This window comes from Equus asinus, chromosome 5, assembly GCF_041296235.1.
Source record: "Equus asinus isolate D_3611 breed Donkey chromosome 5, EquAss-T2T_v2, whole genome shotgun sequence".
Classification (NCBI taxonomy): domain Eukaryota; kingdom Metazoa; phylum Chordata; class Mammalia; order Perissodactyla; family Equidae; genus Equus; species Equus asinus.
Window position 1 is genome coordinate 104,774,370 of NC_091794.1, and position 18,010 is coordinate 104,792,379.

Genomic DNA, 18,010 nt, shown 5'->3' on the forward strand with positions numbered 1-18,010 from the left:
AACCCTGTCCTCCAGACACTCTGCCACAGGCCCCTGATGGGGCTTCTGGCAGCACAGAGCACGATCTGACTCTGGACGGAGCTTGTTCACTGATTTGCTTATGCATCACTGTCGGTCTCACTCACTGCACACAGGACCCCTGAGAGCACGTCTGTCTGAGCCGGGTGCGTCCTCGGCAGCCAGACTTGGGCCTGGCTCACCAGAGGTGTTTTGGGAAGGGAGGAAGAAAGGAGGGAGGGAGGGAAGCAAAAAGGAGGGAGGAAGGGAAGGAGGTCAGTCAAGAAAGATCTTGAGCAGCATTGCAGTGCAGCCTGGAATGCACTAGAGCCAGGAGCAGGATGTCCCCTGCAGACGAACCACGCAGCCCTTCACAAACGCCCAGTTACAGACATCTGACTAACAAACAGCCGGTCCCATGGCTGTGACTTGAGGGGCTCTCCGGGGTACCCCACAGAGCAAGAAGGGGTCTGTCCACGGTGGGGTTCCCACAGCACCTTGTCCCCAAGGGAAGAGGCCAGGTCCCGGGAGAGCCGGCAAGCCCTGGTCAACCTTACCAGCGCGGATGCAGGCTTTGCTGGGCCAGCCCCAGAACCAGCCACCAATGACAATGTTGATTCCTGGGAAAAAGTGTTCAAGCTCAGTGCCCTTTCAAAGGTTCCCCATCTGTAAGTCGGAGGGGGCTGAATTTTGCAGGCCTAGGAAGGGCTTGCTTTGGTCAAGTGGCTGCGAGGGTGGACCGAGGACAGAAGCTGCCATGTGGCAAGCACAAGGCACACGTCAGGTGGCACCTTAGGGAACCTCATGACCCTGTCAGATAGGGACTGATATTCCCATTTCACAGCCCAGGAAACTGAGCTTTAGGGAGATCAAGGCACATAACCAAGACCGGCCAGCTGGAAAGCAGCAGAGCTGGATTCGAACTCAAGTCTGACCCCAGAACCTATCCCCACCGCATGCTGCTACTGTCCTGTCTGGCCTGCAGAGAGTGGCCAGCAGGCCCCGCTGCCCTGCGCTTTGCTCACACCCACTGGAGACTTGCTCCTCTGGGTCAGCCTGGGCACGGTCCCAGGGCTAGGGGCCTGGGGGAAGGTGCTGGAGCCCAAGGTGGGCTTGGTCAGCTTCTCCGTGGGCCCAAGGAGCTGCCCTTGAAGCCTCTGACTCCTCACCTTGGCTTCCAGTCACGCCTTATGCACATTTAAGGTGTCTCCCTGTGCTGCCTGGGAATGTGGTCCCTCCCACCCCCACCTGCCCCACTGTTCTCTTTCCAGGACACGGAAGATGCAGGAGGTGGTGGAGGAGCGAAGGCACCCAAGAAATTGCAGCCCAGAGCTGCCTCTCGCCTCTGCACAGATTTTCGTTTCCCTTCAGCCCAACGAACCTGGCGCCTGTGGGACAGAGAGGACCCAGACACGGTCCTGGGTCATTAGGATCTCACTGCTGGGGAGGAGGGGAAGAGAGACAGGCTGTAAAGACTCAGTTTCTTGTTCCATTTTAGGGAGTGGCCCTGGTCTTAGAGGTTCTAAGGACCTAGAATATTCTGCAACCTATAAGACTGCCTTGGGCAACAAGGGGTTTTCTTTGAACGCAACAGCTCCCGTAGGACACAGCACTATGTCACTCCGTGACTACAACTGTTGAGGAAGAGAGGTGTGCCTGCCTTGGGGAGGGTTCCTCACAGCCTGGGAACTGCTACTCTGAGTGACCTTGTCCACTGCTCATCTGGACGTCAGAATGGCCAGAGGTTGAAAAGGGACCCCTCAACACTGGGCAGGGCAGGGACATTCGCCCTGGCTCCTGGACCGATCAAGTGGCAGGTGTGACTGGCTCCAGGTGGGGCTGACTATGAGGTCTGGGCATGAGCTGGAGTCCCAGGGTGGGGTGGGCGAGGTCTGACCACAGCTCTCCTTCCTCCACTGCACAGGGGAGCCACAGTCAGAGGGGCTCTGGGCTGGCTGCCTGTAGTGGGGAGCAGGCCCCAAGCTGTCCCTGAGGTGTGACAAGGAGGTAGGCTGGGCCCCTCACAACTCAGGCAGGAAGCCCCAGCCTCCCATTCACCCCTGTCCTCTCCTGCCCTCTGAGGCGGGGGCATTCATGCTGCTACTCTGTGACTCGTTTGCTGGGCCCAGAGCGAGACAAGCCACACGGAGGCCCAGGATTCCTTGCTGCAAAGACCCAAAGGGAGCCTTGTGACAAGAGCAGCTTTATTCTGAGCATGTCAAAGGGCAGGCCTTGGACCAGAATGTGAGAGCTACACGGAGGAAACATCCGCCTCGGGCGTTGAGGAAGAACTTCCAGCAGTGGGAAGGGCCGCCCCGGCAGGTAGTGGGCTCGCTGTCCCCAGAGGCCGGCTGCCCAGGGGTCTGGAGCAGCAGGTTGAAGGGGGAGCCCCTGTCCTGGAAGGAGAGACTGCTCAGACCCTTCGATGCAGAGGTCCCCAAATCTCAGATCTCTGAGTTTCCATAGCCTTACACTTCATTTTTAAGGGACCTTATGAATTTTTAAAGGATCAAAAGTTTTGTGAAGGACCTCTGGGCAAGGGTGTGCCTCACTTCACGAAACATGGGTCAATATCCTCAAGTCAGGGCTGCCTGAGCCCCCTGAGCAGGTGCGTGGCATCCTCGGGCACCCTACAGCTGAGGCTTGGGCCCGGAGCCTGGCGCACCGTCCTTGCACAAGGCATTTCTGCAGACACTGCCCATTCATGTACACTTCTTCAGGTTCGGTGTAACTGCTTCTTACAGTGTCCCAGCCTCCAACTTTCCCCAAAATATCTGAGCAGTTTCAGAAACTACCCTGTGATTCCTGACTCAGCCCCAACTTCCTCCAGAAAGCGAGCAGGCCGGGGAGCGAGCGGAGGCTTCCCAGGCTCGGCTCCCAGCGGGTAATTCCAGGAGCCTCCGGGCACCCTGTGGCTCAGTGCCCTGGGCTGCGGTGAGTTTGTCATCTGCCCACATGTCCCTTTCCAAGACCACTTGTTTGTTGAGAGAGTCTGAAAGCCCTGAGGGGAGAAGCCAGCAGATGGCGTTGGGGTAGCTCACTCCTTAGTGTGAAAGGCAAACTCCTGAAATCCAGAGTGAGTGACCGAACTTTCTCTTTCCCGACAGTCCAGAATAAGGCAGAACATCCAGGTGAAACTGCATTGCTTTTTGACATCTGCGTTCCAACTTCGGCTGCTGAGCAGCTGGAGGCAGAGGGCAGGGCCAGGTGCCGGGGGATCTGCAAGGGCAGCAGATCTGGTGAAGACGCTTCTTTACTTCCCAGGACAGGGCTGGTGGTGCTCACAGAGCCGGCAAGGGCCAGCAAGGGCCCACGGTTCCCCTTCTCCACGCTGGGCGGAAGCCCCAGGGCAAAGCAGAGCAGGCCCTTCTCCAGACAGCAGCCAGGGGCACAGGGTCTCCAGCCGGGGCGGGCGCTGCAGCCACTGAGGTCTGCAGACACCTGGGTCCTGAGATGCCTCCTGCTGCAGGGACTGGTGGGGACATTCTGAGATGACTGAGTCGATCCTAGGCCCTGGGCCCACCGTGGGGGCTGCAGAACAGGAGGGTCCCCCTCAGCCCAAGTGGGGCTGGAGGCCAGGCTGGGCGCTTACCTCGGCACAGAGCCAAGCGCAGCGGCTGCAGCCAAGACAGGCCCAGCCAACAATGCCCCATCCCTCAACTTCCCTTTTGACTCAGGAGAAACAACCACAGGCGCTGGCTCAGTGCCCACAGGGGTCCACACTTACAGTAACTGGGGGCTGCTGGCACGGCAGCAAGGCCCAATGGGTGTCACTCCTGAGGCCCAGGGCCAGGGGAGAGGGCAGGGGGTATGGCCTCCTGGCCTCTGCCTCAGGTGGGCTCTGGCCCTGCTGGCGTGTTGATGCCCAGGGCTCTGGGAGCATCTTCTGGGCAGTAGCAGAAGGCGGGGTGCCCAGTCCCTGCCATCCATCCGTTGCTCAACAGATATCTCCGTTCAGATCCAGCCCCTTGGTTGGCTCTACCGCACAAGCCTGGGCTTGCCAAGGGGTGGGGTTGGGGGCAGCTGGGTGAGGATGCAAGTAGAGACCACCAGAACCCCTCCTGCGTTGACAGGCTGGTTGACCACTGGATGCCAGAACCTAAGTTCAGGCCAGATGGGCCTCTGCTACAAGCTTGGTGCCACCAGTGCCACCCTGGCCTCCCAGGGGACACTCAGCTGCCCTCTCAGCCCCAGCCCAAGCCAGGCCTCATTTCCCAGAGGCGGTCGTGGGCAAGGGGTCCTCCTTCCCTTCCTCCTCCACCGAGAACATGACGTCCCCGCAGCTGCCCAGGGGTGGTTCAGTCTCCTGCTCCGGGTAGTGGGGAGCGTGGTCCACTTCCAGATCCTCCTCGAACTCGGGCCCCGCTGGCCCCACCAGGCCCCGGCCCTCAGGCACCTCGGTCTTCACGGTCCCCACAATCACTGTGTCGGCCTTCATGATGTAGATTTTCTCTGCAAAGCAAAAGGATGGGTGAGGTGAGAAGACCAGAGCCCCGGCCGGAGGGAAGCAAGGAGGCAGGTGGGTGTCCAAGCCTGAGCTGTGCTCCTCCTGCTGTGTGGCCTCAGGCAGAAGACACAACCTCTCTGATGCACAGTAAGCCTCACCAGTCTTAGGTGTCCTGAGGCTCAAAGGAGATAAAACAGCCAGGACCTGCATGCTGAGCAGTCAAGGACTGGCCCACTTGCTGCTTATGGGAGACGCTTGTGCTTTTCTTGGCACTTCCACGGGGATGGCGTAGTGAAGGAGAGAAGAGGATTGGGAGAGAAAGGAAGCCACGAGGGGAAAGCAGATGAAGACGGAGCACAGCAGCAGCAGGGGGCACAGCAGAGGTCAGCCTGCGTTGGACGCTGTTCCAGACTCTTCCACACGCCAGCTCCTGAATCCTCACATCACTTCTGCAGGGTGAGCAGTCTACTGTCATCGCCAGAGAGGTGAAACGACCTGCCCCAGGTCCCCAGGTAGTTAGCAAAAACCCCCAAAGCAGCTCCCGCCCCTCCTGGCCGCCCTTTCCGCTCCTATCCTCGTGCCTAAAGCAGAAACGGGGGACCAACGTGTCCCAGTGTGCCCGGGACGCTCCTGGTTTTGGTCCTGAGTCCCAGGAGCCTCTTGGGTCCAGGCAAACCCAGACAGTGAGTCACACCCTACAGAGACCTCACCCTGTCCTCATCACCAGCAGCCTGTGGTTCGGACAGCTTTGCTAGGGGCCAGTATATTTCGGTGCTTGTTGCTTGTGCCCATCTCCCACCGGAGGCCTTCATGGCTGCGGCTGCCTAGCACATAGTAGGATCACTTGGCTATATGGTTTGGATGAATGACCAGCCCAGCTCATTAGAAGCGGGATCCCCCAGGGTCCTCACCACCGTCTGCTTTTGGAGGCTTCGGAGACTCAGGGGAGTTAAGAGAGCTACCCAAGAAGCTGGGAAGTGGGAAGCCAGGCCTTCACCTAGGTCAGCTGACTCCAAGCACCCCGCTTCCCAGCTTCTGACGGCCTCAAGCTCAGAGCAGGGTCCCAGCTCCCAGCTGCTTGGCCCCAGGGCTCTGGAGGCTGAATGGGGAAGCTCAAGAGGAACTGAGAGCTGGGAGGGAGCAGGGAGCTCGGGATCCCTGCATCTCTGGGTAACCCGGTGACATCCCTCTGCTTCAGGAACCCCCGAAAGATGCTCAGGGCCCCTGTACCCTCACCCCATTGCACAATGCCCGCTCTTCTCTCCTGGTTTTTATACCCCAAGGAAACAGAGAATTGTTCAAAACAGCAGCAAGAACTAGATGGAAAAGCTAAGAAAGTGAGACTAGCTGTGGGCTGGGCCCTGCCACACCCCAGAAGGGAGAACAGGGCCTCGGGTCCCAGGCACGCGCCCTCCATCAAGGCTTGCAGGCCCCTTGTCCTGGAAACCTGACCAGAGGGGCTGGCAAAAGATGGGGGCCAGAGGTGGTGAGAGACAGGGGACCCCAGGAGGTGAGAGAGAGTGCAGAGGAGGCCAGACAGGGCTCGAGGAGACGAGAGAAAGGCATCGAGGAGAAGTGGACGAGAGGCGCGAGTGGGTTTGCCCAGGGAGAAGAAGCCAAAGCTGGGCCAGGATATTACCCCCTCACATCCCTCAGGTCCTGATCCCTCTGGCTCAGACCCCCATCACAGGGCTGCCCACTGATGTGGGCTCAGCTAGCCAAGGAGTCAAAAGAAAGATTTCTTGGACTCTCAAGGTCTAGCAGTAGTGCTCCTTTATTCAGAGAACAGCATGGGGACAGGACCCATGGGCAGTAAGAGCTGCAAACATGGGTTGAGAGTAGGGCTAAATTTAAGGCATAGGTGTGTGAGTTATCTTTTTACAAGACAAAGGAAAGATTATGTAAAAAAGTCATTAAAATGACAGTGTAGGTGGGGTCTGGTTATTGGGTGGTCCTATAACTTTAGGTAAGAATCAGATCGGATCAGTTCAGGACTTCCTGTGCTTCCCAGAGGATGATACAGATCGGTAGGTAGGGCAGGACGCCTTGGGCTTCTCCCTGGGGCAGCTTGATCCTCATCACCCACCTCCCAGCTTGGAGGGGGAGGGTTTCCCAGAAGCTGCTTGGACTTCTTGTCCCACCCAGGGCTCCAGAATCCAGGGACGTTGTCTTGGGGAGGTGGGAGGTGAAGGCGGGGGAGAGAATAGAGGAGGAAGTGGAGGGGAAGGTGGGGGAAGGGGCTCCCCCTGCCTGGTGCCCTGGGGAAGAGGCATGAAGCTCAGGTTGCAGTTTGGTCCCCCTTGGGAACTGGACTCCTCTGGGGTGGTGTCAGGAGGACAAAGAGCCCAAGAGAACCTCCAAGGCCTTCCCTCCCCACCACGTGGCTCACGCAAGGCTCGCAGGCCGGCTGGCTCCTGGCAGGCTGCCCACGCCCAGCCAGCCGTCCTGGGTGCCTGCTACCTCCCTCCATCCTCCCCTCCACCACTCCCGGAGCCCCACCCCACAGTTCCAGGCCCCCAGCAAGGACTCAAAGGCTCAGATTAGAATTTAGGAAATTTGAAGGAGATGCCTTTGGCGGTATTTCCCAAAATACATTCTTTTCGAATGAAACTTGCTGAAAGCTACAGTTCCAAAAGTTTCAGCTTGGTACGAAAGACTCTGCCCCAAAAAGCTCTACCCACCAATGCCTGCCATAGAAAGCGGTAGAACAATTACAAATGCCTCTTTGGTATTATCCCAGTGGTGGTTAACCCTCCAGAGAAGACAGAGATGGAGCCTGCTGAAGTCCCGCCCCCACGGAGCTCACAGCCAGGTGAGGGTGGGGTGGGGTAGAGGGATGGCTGCACATACAGTCACACTGCGGGGTGCTGAGGACACTGGGTCTGGGAGGCCTAAAGTCCTGGGGCGGGAGGAGCACAGCAGAGGGACATGCGTCTAGATAGGAGAGTGGAGAGGGCAGGGAAGCCTTCCTGGAGGAGGAGGCAGATAAGCCAGATGGGCAGTACAGATTCAAGGGGGTGGTTCCCCAGGTGAGGAAGCAGCTCCCACAGAGAAACTCAGAAGTGAGAGAGAGGGCTCCGTAAATTGAGGAAACGGCAATTGAGTGGGAGGAGCAGAGCTGTGGGTCGGGAGGCAGGTGAGTCCCAGGAGGAGGCAGCTCGTGACCGGCCTTGAAGGCTGGAATAAGAACCCTGGGACTCATCCTGAAGGTCAGAGGGCCCCCTGGGGGTGTGAGACGGAGGGGTCTACACTTCGCTTGAAGCACGCTGCCGGTACCGGGGTGGCGAGAAGTAGGAGAGGAGCAGGCAGACCAGAGGGAGGCCAGGCAGAAGGCTCGTCTGGGTTGGAAGGCGGCTGCAGTTCGCGGGCGGCGCTGGCCTCCGGGCCTCCGAGCCTCCGCAGGGGCCGGGTGGCGGTGTGGACAAACCAAAGGTTTGGGGGTCCAGCAGATGTGGGGCGAGTCCCCGCTCTGCCGCTCAGGAGCTGGGTGATGGGGAAAATCACTCTGCCCGCTGAGCCGCAGTTACTCCAATTGTAAAAAGGAGAGGGAGGCACCGTGCTCAGAAGGCTGGGTGACAGTGGGAGGCGACCTGTGCAGGGTGCCCGGAATGCATCAGACAAGTGGTAGGTCTTATGGTCACTGGCATGTCTTCCTCCTGTCCCCCTCGGGGGCTCTTTATTGGGTGCTGGGGGTGGCACTCACTTTTTTACTTTAATAACAGCAGGCACTAGGCAAGGGGAGACCCTTCTTCCCCACCCCTCGCCCCACCAAGACTATTTCATGAGCATATTTTATGAATTCTCAGAATGGCCCTAAAAAGTACTACTGCTTTTCCTATTTTACAGAAATTTAAACCAGGTAAGGAGGTGGCGCGAGCTGCGCGACGCACCTCGTGTGGCTTACCGCCTTCACCAGCAGCACCTCTGGCTCATGAGGGCCCAGGGAGAGGCGGGGGAGAGACCCTGCCGGCCCAGGGTCTCTGGTTCCCGTTGGGGGGCCCAGCACCCACCCCCACCCTGCCCCCTTGGCCCTGACCTCCCCGGGATCCCCCCCAGACGCCAACTCACCGATCCTGTTATTAGTATGCTCCGTGGTCACCCGGGGCTCGGGAGGGTCCGTGGGGGACGAGGGCCTGCTGGCGGGGCTGGCCTCCAGCAGCCTCAGGGTCTCCTGGCCGGCGGCCCCTACACTGGGGCAGGTCTCCACAGCCGGGGAGGGGGAGCTCATTAGCCCCAGCTCAGCCATGCCTGGTTCTGCCAGCGACACGCTCCTCCTCAGCTCCTGTGGACACAGGGGACAGCGCACTGATGCAGGTGCCCCAGCCTCCCCGAGTCTCAGACGGCGAGGCCCTGTGTCTTCACCTCTGCAGACCTCGGTGGGGCTCCCTCTGCTTTAAAGCTGCCACACGCCGCCCCAGGCTTCTCAGCCTTGATGGCCTGGCACACCTGTGTGTCACTGTGGGTGAAGCCAAGTGGCTCTAAACTTGGACTAAATAATGAGGAGAGCAGCCTGCACCTCCTACGGTACTCACCATGTGTGTGGCCCTTGACGTATGTTAATCCTCATAACCACCCTATGAGGTGGCTAACGTTAGCACCCTCTCCTCTTTACAGATCGGGAAACTGAGGCACAGAGGGGTCAAGTAACTTGCTCGTCCTGTCAGCTCCGGAAGGCAAGCCCCCTGCGCTCATCCCCCGTGCTGCCCCGGGAGGTTGCGCACAGAGCAGGGTGCCAGGCCAAGCCCAGTGAGGACCTGGTCTATGGGCCCTCGGCCCGGGTGGGCACAGGATCAGGGGTGATGCTTGCAAAGCCCCCAGCCCAGCGCCTGCGCACAAGAAGCACTTCATAAAAGAAGACGGTGTTCTTACCGGGAGGGTAACCGTTCAGAGCACACAACCCAGGGCTTGAATCCTAGCTGATCTACTTTCCAGCAGTGGAACCACCTTTCCTGTCTGGGCCTCCATTTCCTCTTTTATCTGGGAGACAACAGGACCAACCTCTGAGGGCTGAAAGGACTACTCAGGATAACTTTGAGAAAGCACGAGGCAGGTGCCCGGCTCGTGGTTCAGTGCTCCACACATGACAGCCACATTTGAAAGATTCGGGCTACTGATTTGCTGGCCCAGCTGTGAGGACAAACCTCATGGAGGAGTGAAGGAGAAAAGAGGAAACAAACACAGCCCTCCTTGGACCACACCTGGCACTCAGTGGCCCAAAACAAACCCACGGTCTGGCAGGCCCTTCTGGAAGTCCCCGGCGGGATGAGCCAGGAGCCGGAGGCGCTGTGGGGGTGGGGCTCCGCATCCTTGGCCAGGGCCCGGCTGAGGCCCCACTGCGCTCTCAGAGTTCCCTGCATGGGGCAGCGCGCACCCCAGGCGCCGCCATAAAGGGGAACGACCCACCCGCAGCTCTCAGGCCAGTAGATCTGTTAGGGAAGGAGCCAGATTTAGGGGTGCAAAGCTGGGGCAGGGAGAAGGGAGGGGCTCCTTACCGGTGACTTCCTTCTGGGCCTGGAATCTGCAAAAAGAAAAAGAGCAGAGATGTCACCAAGGAGGGTCTGGCAGCTGCTGGGTCCTGCTCCACCAGCCATGTGGAGGTAGCCGGTGCTCAGTCAGGCCCCCGGTCTGGAGAACCATCGACGGGATTCAGGGTCGGCACCCACCCACAGGCCCAGGGCTCACTTCCCAGTGCTCACTTCTCCAGTGGCAGTCAAAGAATTGGAACCACCTCTCCCGCAGCCCCTTAGCCAATCAGCATCCTGGACCCCCTCCAATCCCCCCCACACACACACACAGACACACACACACAACGAGTGGTTCAGGAGAGGCATGCGCCCCAACTGGAGCCAAGGAGGCTTTGGCTGGGTCACAAGTTGGTCTGTGGCTGCTGCCACCACCCCTGTAGCCCCAGAGTCTGGAGAGCCTAGAACTCCCCCAAACGCTGTGCGAAACTCACATGGAGGACCTCATGGCAGGGTGACAGAGGGTGGGTGACGGACCCTGAGGACGTTTTCTGATCCCTGCACCGAACATGCCCGAAGCCAGTGGATGCTGCCGCCCTTCTGGCTCAGGCCGGTCTCAGTTCAGTTTCTATTACCTGTGCCTGGAAGAGCCCAGGTGACCGCCTTCAAGGCCAGCTGCTCACCTGTCATCCCACTCCTGCAATCCCACCCTTTGGTGGCTCAGGAGGTGCTGAAGACATGATTCTTAGGGCACAACCTTTATCTTCTCATCCCAAACCTCCACCCTCCACTCCATGTTTTCCCTCATATTAAATAGGGTGCCAGGTCATGGCCGAGCATGCATTGACATTTACCCATGGCCCACTGGCCATCTGCAAAAGCTGGGGACAGTGCCCAGGCATCTGGTCTACCCCAGGCCCATCAACTCCCAGGCCAGACTATCCTGTAGGGACGCACGGCCTTCACAACCCCGCGTGGGCCCTCCACGGAGACCGGGAATGCATTGCTGTTCGCTGTGCACGCCTGAGCAAGAAATCTGCTACGAAGATGCCAGCGTGCCAGCTAAGCCTCCTCCAGAACTCTCTCTGATTTCAGCAGTTCTGGGAGCCCCAGCCCTGAATCCCAGCTGAAATACTTGCTGGAGGCTGAGCCTACGATCAGACGGGCAGTTTGAGCACACCGTGTGCACACTAGGTCAGCCTGGGGAACACTCTTACGTGTACCTATTAAATGACGTCAGCAGGTAGAAAGTGTCCAGTGGGGAAATGGACCGGAATGATGGTCAAAAGAAGCACGTGTGTAAAATGACACCAATTCCTGATTTAACAAAGGCACCGAGTTTACTTAATCTGAGAACTGCTATTCCCAGCAGAGCAGTCACCTCAGGAGGCTGTGGTCCAGCCCCGCCAAGCGGCCACTGTCCAGGCCACTGTCCATTGCCCAAGCCACTGCTTTGAGGAATGCTCTCTAGCCAGAGGCACATTCTTTTAAATGATGTCAGTAAAGCCAAATCTTTGACCTTTGAAAGTGATTTTGAGTTTCCGTAAACAGCCAATGTGATTTGGCGCCAAGCCACTGGGGTGGCCAGGAGGGAAAAAAAGTGTGTGACAAAGTAACAAGACAAAATAAATAAAAACGTTAAAACTCAGACTTGGAGAGGATGTAGGTAAACAGGAAGCCAGCTGCTCATGCCCTGTGGACTGCTTCCCTCTTTCTCCAGAACTAGCTGGCAATGAAACCGCACATCCTTTGACCTGGTAATCCCGCTTCCGGGACACACCCTCAGGAAACAAACCGAGAGATAACCAGATAACCAGACCACGCACAGTCGTGGTATTTGTAATAACCCCAAACTGAAAACAAGCCAGATACCAAACAATGAGACAGCTTAGTGGTCTTGGAGGGAAGACCTTCCTGGCAGAAAACCCCAGCATGACACTCCTCCTCCTCTCCCTGCCTCAGTCCTCCTCTCTGCAGAAGGGGATGGATCATGCCAACTTTGGAGGCTTTTTATGGATATTAAGTGAGATCTCGAAAGTGAAGGTGCCCAGGGATCAACTACGCTGAGAGCATGTACCCTAGACGTGACGGGATGAAAATGACACTGTCCTGTGTGGTCTTCCTCCCCAAACCCCTAACCCCAATCCACGAGACACACTCCAGTGGAGGGGCGTCCGACAACACAGCTGACCAGCTCTCCCCAAAACTGAAAGGCCATCCAAAGCAAGGAAAGTCAGAAGCTGTCCCAGCCCAGAGGAGCCGAAGGAGACACGAGGACTGAATGTCATGTGTCCTGGAGGGGACCCTGGACTGGCCGAAGGACATCAGGTAAGACAAGTAAATCTGCATAGAGGATGGGCTCTAGTTAACAGGATTGTATCAATATTGGTTGATTTATTGTGACAAATGCGCCATACTAATGTAAGACGTTAATAAGGGAGGAAGCGGGGCGTGGGGTAGAGGGGAACTCTCTGTAGTATCTTCTCAAATTCTAAGTCTAAAACTGTTCTGAAAAGTGAAGTCTACTGAAAAAAATTTTTTTTTCCTGAGGAAGATTAGCCCTGAGCTAACTGCTGCCAATCCTCTTCTTTTTGCTGAGGAAGACTGGCCCTGAGCTAACATCCGTGCCCATCTTCCTCTACTTTATATGTGGGACGCCTGCCACAGCATGGCGTGCCAAGCAGTGCCACATCCACATCCGGGATCTGAACCGGTGAACCCTGGGCCGCCAAAGCGGAAGGTGCACACTTAACCACTGCACCACCAGGCCGGCCCCCTGAAAATTTTTAAAAATTAAAATATTAAATAGGGAGGGTGCCCAGGATGCTGCCTGGCACGTAGTGGGTCCCGGGACGTTAATGTGGCTTGGTGCTCTGTCACATCAAGAAACAATCAGCATTCAATACTGACTCTCAGAATCAAGCATAAACTAACATAAAGGGGAACAGGCAGAATCCAGGAGGTCCCCACATCTGCCTGCGGCCGGGTTCCAGCCCACATGTGAACTTGCTAAAGACCCAGGACAAACTGCGCCAAGCCCAGAGGTCAAATTTCATACGTACTTCTCCCTTAAAAATGTGGCTTCAGTCCACAGTCTTCATTTACTGATTTCCTTTTTTTTGGAATAACTACAATCTTCTCATGAACATGTCCGGCATTGCAGGACAAGAGTCCCAGGACACGCTGGGCATCTGTGGTCCCCCTGGGACGAGTACACGGTAGCCGAGGGCTACTCTGAGGGCAGCTGGAGCTGAGCACGTGAGCTAAGCTCTCAGGCCCTTCCACCCCGTCACTCTCCCCTTGCAGCCCACCCCACTCTGGCCCCGGATCCCAGCTGCCCTGGGAAGCGGAACAGACTCAAGGAAGGAGTCTGGGGGCCGGCCCAGTGGCGCAGTGGTTAAGTGTGCATGTTCCGCTTCTCGGTGGCCCAGGGTTCGCCGGTTCGGATCCCGGGTGCAGACATGGCACCGCTTGGCAAAAACCATGCTGTGGTAGGTGTCCCACATATAAAGTAGAGGAGGATGGGCATGGATGTTCGCTCAGGGCCAGTCTTCCTCAGCAAAAAGAGGAGGATTGGCAGTAGTTAGCTCAGGGCTAATCCTCCTCAAAAAAAAAAAAAAAGGAACGAGTCTGGCACAGAGGCTCAGCCAGGCTTGGCAACAGACACCCTTAGATTCAAATCCTGGTCTCCTTGGAGAGATGGCCAATCCCAGGGCCGGGACAGGAAGGTAGGAGCTAAGCTGGGAACATCTTAGAATAAAGAAGTGCTGAAAACACAAAAGGGCGGGGACAGAAAGATAGGGGAGCCTGCTTGAAGGGGCTCCTACTGGCCTAACTTGGGACACTTTGAATATCAAATTAAATAATGATGGCAGCAGAATAAAAGAGGAATCCATGAGTCCATACAGGTAAAAATACATAAATGAACAAAAGGAAAGTTTGACGAGGAACCAGTGACTCACAAAGCCTCAAAGTACCGCCTCTCAAAATCTTTTGCGATTACCAAGGAGAAAAGAACCACTGCACGGTGGAAAAGCCTGCAAATGCCACCTTGAGCACCTGCTAGAGGTACACACACCAGGAGAGGGACAAAATGAAACCTGGGAGGATGGATGCCACGAGCAGAGCTCACTCAGCATCACTCCTGGGATCTTCCCACCGAGGATGCACGATCTGCCCCCGTCACGAGAAAGCATCAGACAAACCAAGATGAGGGACAGCCACGGAATCGCTGGTGGAAACTTCAAAGGTGGCAAGGCCACGAAAAGGAAGGAAAAGTCGGAGGAACTGACCCAGGTTGAAGGAGACAAGAGACAGGACAGCCAAATGCAACACGACCCGGATTCTTTTGCCATAAAGGACATTATTGGGGTAAATGAAGCAACTCGAACAGGGTCTGAGAATCCGTTGGTGGTAATGCATCAATGTGAATTCTCTGATTCTGATGGTTCTACTACACTCGTTTAAAAATACGCCCTTGTTTGTATGAAATACTCACTGAAGAACGGGAGATGACAAGGCATCGTGTCAGTAACTGACTCTCGAATGGCTCAGGAAAAATAAGTCCTTCGTACTGTACTTATCACTTTTCTGTAAGTTTGAAATCACTTCAAAACAACAAATCTTTTTTCAACTTAAACCTGCCTGAAGTAACACAAAGTCATGACTATAAATAGTGGCCACCAAAATGAAGGATTAAAGGAATTTCAGTGAGTGGTTCTCAACCAGGAGCGACTTCCCCCAGGGGACAGTCAGCCATGTCTGGAGACATTTTTGGTTCTCGCAACGGAGAGGTGCTACTCATATCTGACGGGTCTACAGACCAGGGAAACTGCTAAACAACCTACAGGGTGCAGCACAGCCCCGCAGCAAAGAATGGTCCAGTCCCAAATGTCAATGGAGCCGAGGGCGAGACCTTTATAGAAAAACCTCACCACCATCAATGACGACAAAGCCTGGTCACACTGCTTATCAACCAAGTGGCCCTAAACAAGTTCCTTCTTCCTGTGCCTCTGGCTCCTCATCTATGAGATGGGATAACAGCAGGTGTCTCACAAGGCCACTGGGAGGAGTCAAATGAGCACATGCGCGTGCTTTGCAAATGCCCACCACTAAGGACGCACACCATAAGCCAAGCCAATTCAAGAGAGGGTTGGGGAGCATCTCACGGGCACCTGCCCCATCTCTGATGCGCGGCTTAATGCACCGTGTGCTCCCCCAGCCCTAGAGTTCTAAGGCGGGGAGGGTGGGGCGCACATTCCCATCCTGCTCATGTTTAGCCCCTTCGAGCAACCGACACTGATCTGAAAGCTCGGATGAGCAAGGACAGTTTCCGTACCCAGCCCAGAGCCACCAGGAAGCACTCAATGAATGCTCTTTTCCCCTCCAGCACCCACTGCCCTGGAGGGAAGGCCGCATTCACCCGCTCAGTCCGTCCCCATCCCATGTGCTGCATGCTGATCCTGGCATCACCTTCCTTCCACCTCGGGCCTGGGAACCAGATCCCCAGGGACCCACAGGAAGCCAGAGGGCCAGAAACAGCCCCAAACAGGATGGCTGCCACGGAGTCCCAGGGCTGGGTTCCTTGTAGGTCTGGCTTCTCAAGGGAAGATGCTTTTTTTTCTCTCTCTCTCTTTTTTTTTGTGACAAAACTGCCATCACGAAGGTTTGAAGAAAAAAATAAACTGACGGCAATGGAAACTCTAATACTAGAAAAATGTCAAGAAAGCAAAGTGAGTTTCAATGAGACGTTGAGCCTGACAGCTCATGGAAAAAGGCTTGAAACTGTCAAAACACAAAAACCCCCCTTGCCAAGGGAACACAAGCACCTGCTTGTGAAACTCATTGAGTTCAAAACACGCCTCGGGGCACTGTGTTTTTGTGCCCAAGTCAAAAGTCAGGCTTCTGCAAGTCTCTCCAAGGGTCCCGGGGAGATCCAGGGTCAGAGGCCATGATCTGGCTTGAGGCTGACCGCTGGGCTCCTGGGTGGGCATCGGGTAGGGGGGGGTCGGTAGACAAAGCTTGGAGGGAGGCAGGAAGAGGGGAGAGGACTGAGCCCTCTGCAAACAAAACCTGCAATCTCAGGGACCAGTGCCTGAGCCTCCTGGTGGCACAGGCTGTGCGGCCCTAGGTCAGTCACTGACGTTTCTGAGCCTTGCCCCCTCCTTATGGAAGGAAGAGCATGAGCCTGCTTCCCCTGGGGTTCCCAGGTCAGTGAGACCCTCCAGGGGAGCCTGGTTTGAAACTAGAAAGGGAAGCTCAGACCATTCGTGTTCACTCCTTCCCCTGTGGTCAGGGCCCAGCACACAGCAGCTGCTCAATCAATGCTTGCCGCGTGCTGAGGAAGACCTTGCCCTGCCTTGAAAGGGACTGCACAGCAGAGAGAAGACATTTGGTACAAGATGGCTGGGACCTCCCCGCCATGACCAGGGGAGGGCGGGAAGGGATCTGCTGCCTGGAAGGGTGGGAAGGATCAGGCACTCTGGAAGGCTGCCTGGAAGAGCTGACAGGGATCAGAGAGCAAGAACAGGGAGGGGTTCAGAACAACTTAGAATGCAGGAAGTCCTGGCATTTCTGGTGAGGAAAAGGCCCCAGACACAGGCCGGCCTGTCAGGAAACAGCAGCCACAGTTCACCGCGTGCTTCCCGCGTGCAGGCACCGTGCACGGCGCGTAACAGGCCCCATCTCAGCTGATCCACATGCCCACCCTCTGAATTAGGTCTCACTGTCTCCACTTCACAGCTGAGGACACTGAGACATGGAGGAAGTAAGTGGCTCACCCAAAGTCACGTAGCTCGGAAGCGGTGGAACCAGGATTCCAGCCCCATCCGCCTGCCCTACTGGCCCCCTGCCCATCGGCTGCAGCAGAGAGAGGGGGTGAGGAGGGGCAGGGAAGAAGGAAAGGGGGCTTGGGAAGGAGGGAGAGAGGAAGGGAAGGCATCAGGAGGCCTCTCCTGGGGGCCCCGTGGCGGAAGGAGTGGAGACGGGCGGATTGAGAAGCCTCCATCCAAAGGCTGTTCAGGGAGTGTCAGGCAGTCTCCACTCACATCACAGTCCCACTTCAGATGAGGTGGTAGAGAGAGGAGAAGCCACACAGAGGGAGCCCCAGACCCAGGGCCCAGAGCTGCTGCACGTCCGTGTGGCCCAAGCAGCCCCTGTGGACATCTGGACACTCACCCACTAACCCAGGCTCCAGCTTGGGCCGGAAGGTCCGGACTGGGTAGCACAGGTGGAGCTCTGAAACGACAGCAGGGGAGGGCTGGAGGGGCGGCCTCGGAGCAAGGCAGGGCGGGACCGGGCCAGGCGCCCTCCACAAGGTCCCAAAGTCACATCTACTCACTCTGCCGAATCCACTTCCTGCAGGCCCTCCGGTGGCACAGGAGGAAGGAGCTGGAGCCGACGACCACCACCAGCGTCATGATCACCCAGAAGAGCACAGGTCCTGGAACACAGAGGCGGCCCTGCACTCTGCGCCCTGAGGCTGGTGGCCCCCGAAGTCTGCACCGTGGCAGTGAGCCTGGGGCACCGCTGCAACCAGACAGGGCAGCCCTGGCCCAGACCACCTCCTCCTTCTCATGGGACACAGACTCCATTGTGGCTGCCAGGACCTGGTCCTCTCCCACGCCAGGACAGAAACCCAGACCCTGCATCTGTCCCGTCCAGCCCGCCCTCACCTGGCTCCAGGAAGCCCATTGGGGAGGCTAAATGGTGGAGAGAAGAGCAAACCGTTTCTAGAGGTTGAGAAATTGAAGAGTCAAAGAGCCAGGATGAAGAAGGAATCGAGGCCCAGAAGAACAACGTCTGGGGACCGTGGAGGAGGGCACGGGAGATGCGCAGCCCGGGCGGCTGGCGGGTAGAGCAGCGAGGAGGCTGAAGTGCGAGTCCAGCCGGGAGCACGGGGTCTGCTCCGCACATAAACACACCTGGCAAGTGTTCCCTGAATGAGTGAACCAACAGCTCTAAGCCGTGGGCACCATTACCACGTCCATTTTACAAAGGAGGGAAACCAAGGCTTGCAAAGGTTGAGTAACTCAACTTTTAAATGGCAGAATCTGGGCTTAGGCCAGGCCAAGGCTCTCCAGCGCCCACATGCTTAGACGCTCTC

At 57.0% G+C, this 18,010-nt stretch overlaps 1 protein-coding gene across 1 annotated transcript in view; it reads right to left on the bottom strand.

Annotated features, from left to right (window-relative positions):
- Positions 1 to 2,182: 2,182 nt before the first annotated feature.
- TNFRSF8 (TNF receptor superfamily member 8) overlaps positions 2,183 to 18,010 on the bottom strand; it is a 63,525-nt gene continuing 47,697 nt past the window's right edge. Inside the window, exons 11-15 of the mRNA XM_014849761.3 lie at positions 17,246 to 17,347; positions 17,083 to 17,142; positions 9,937 to 9,962; positions 8,513 to 8,726; positions 2,183 to 4,449 (exon numbers count right to left, since the gene is read on the bottom strand). Of these exons, the coding sequence (XP_014705247.3) occupies positions 4,205 to 4,449; positions 8,513 to 8,726; positions 9,937 to 9,962; positions 17,083 to 17,142; positions 17,246 to 17,347 (647 nt within the window). The 3' untranslated portion in view covers positions 2,183 to 4,204. The remainder of the gene's footprint in view (positions 4,450 to 8,512; positions 8,727 to 9,936; positions 9,963 to 17,082; positions 17,143 to 17,245; positions 17,348 to 18,010) is intronic.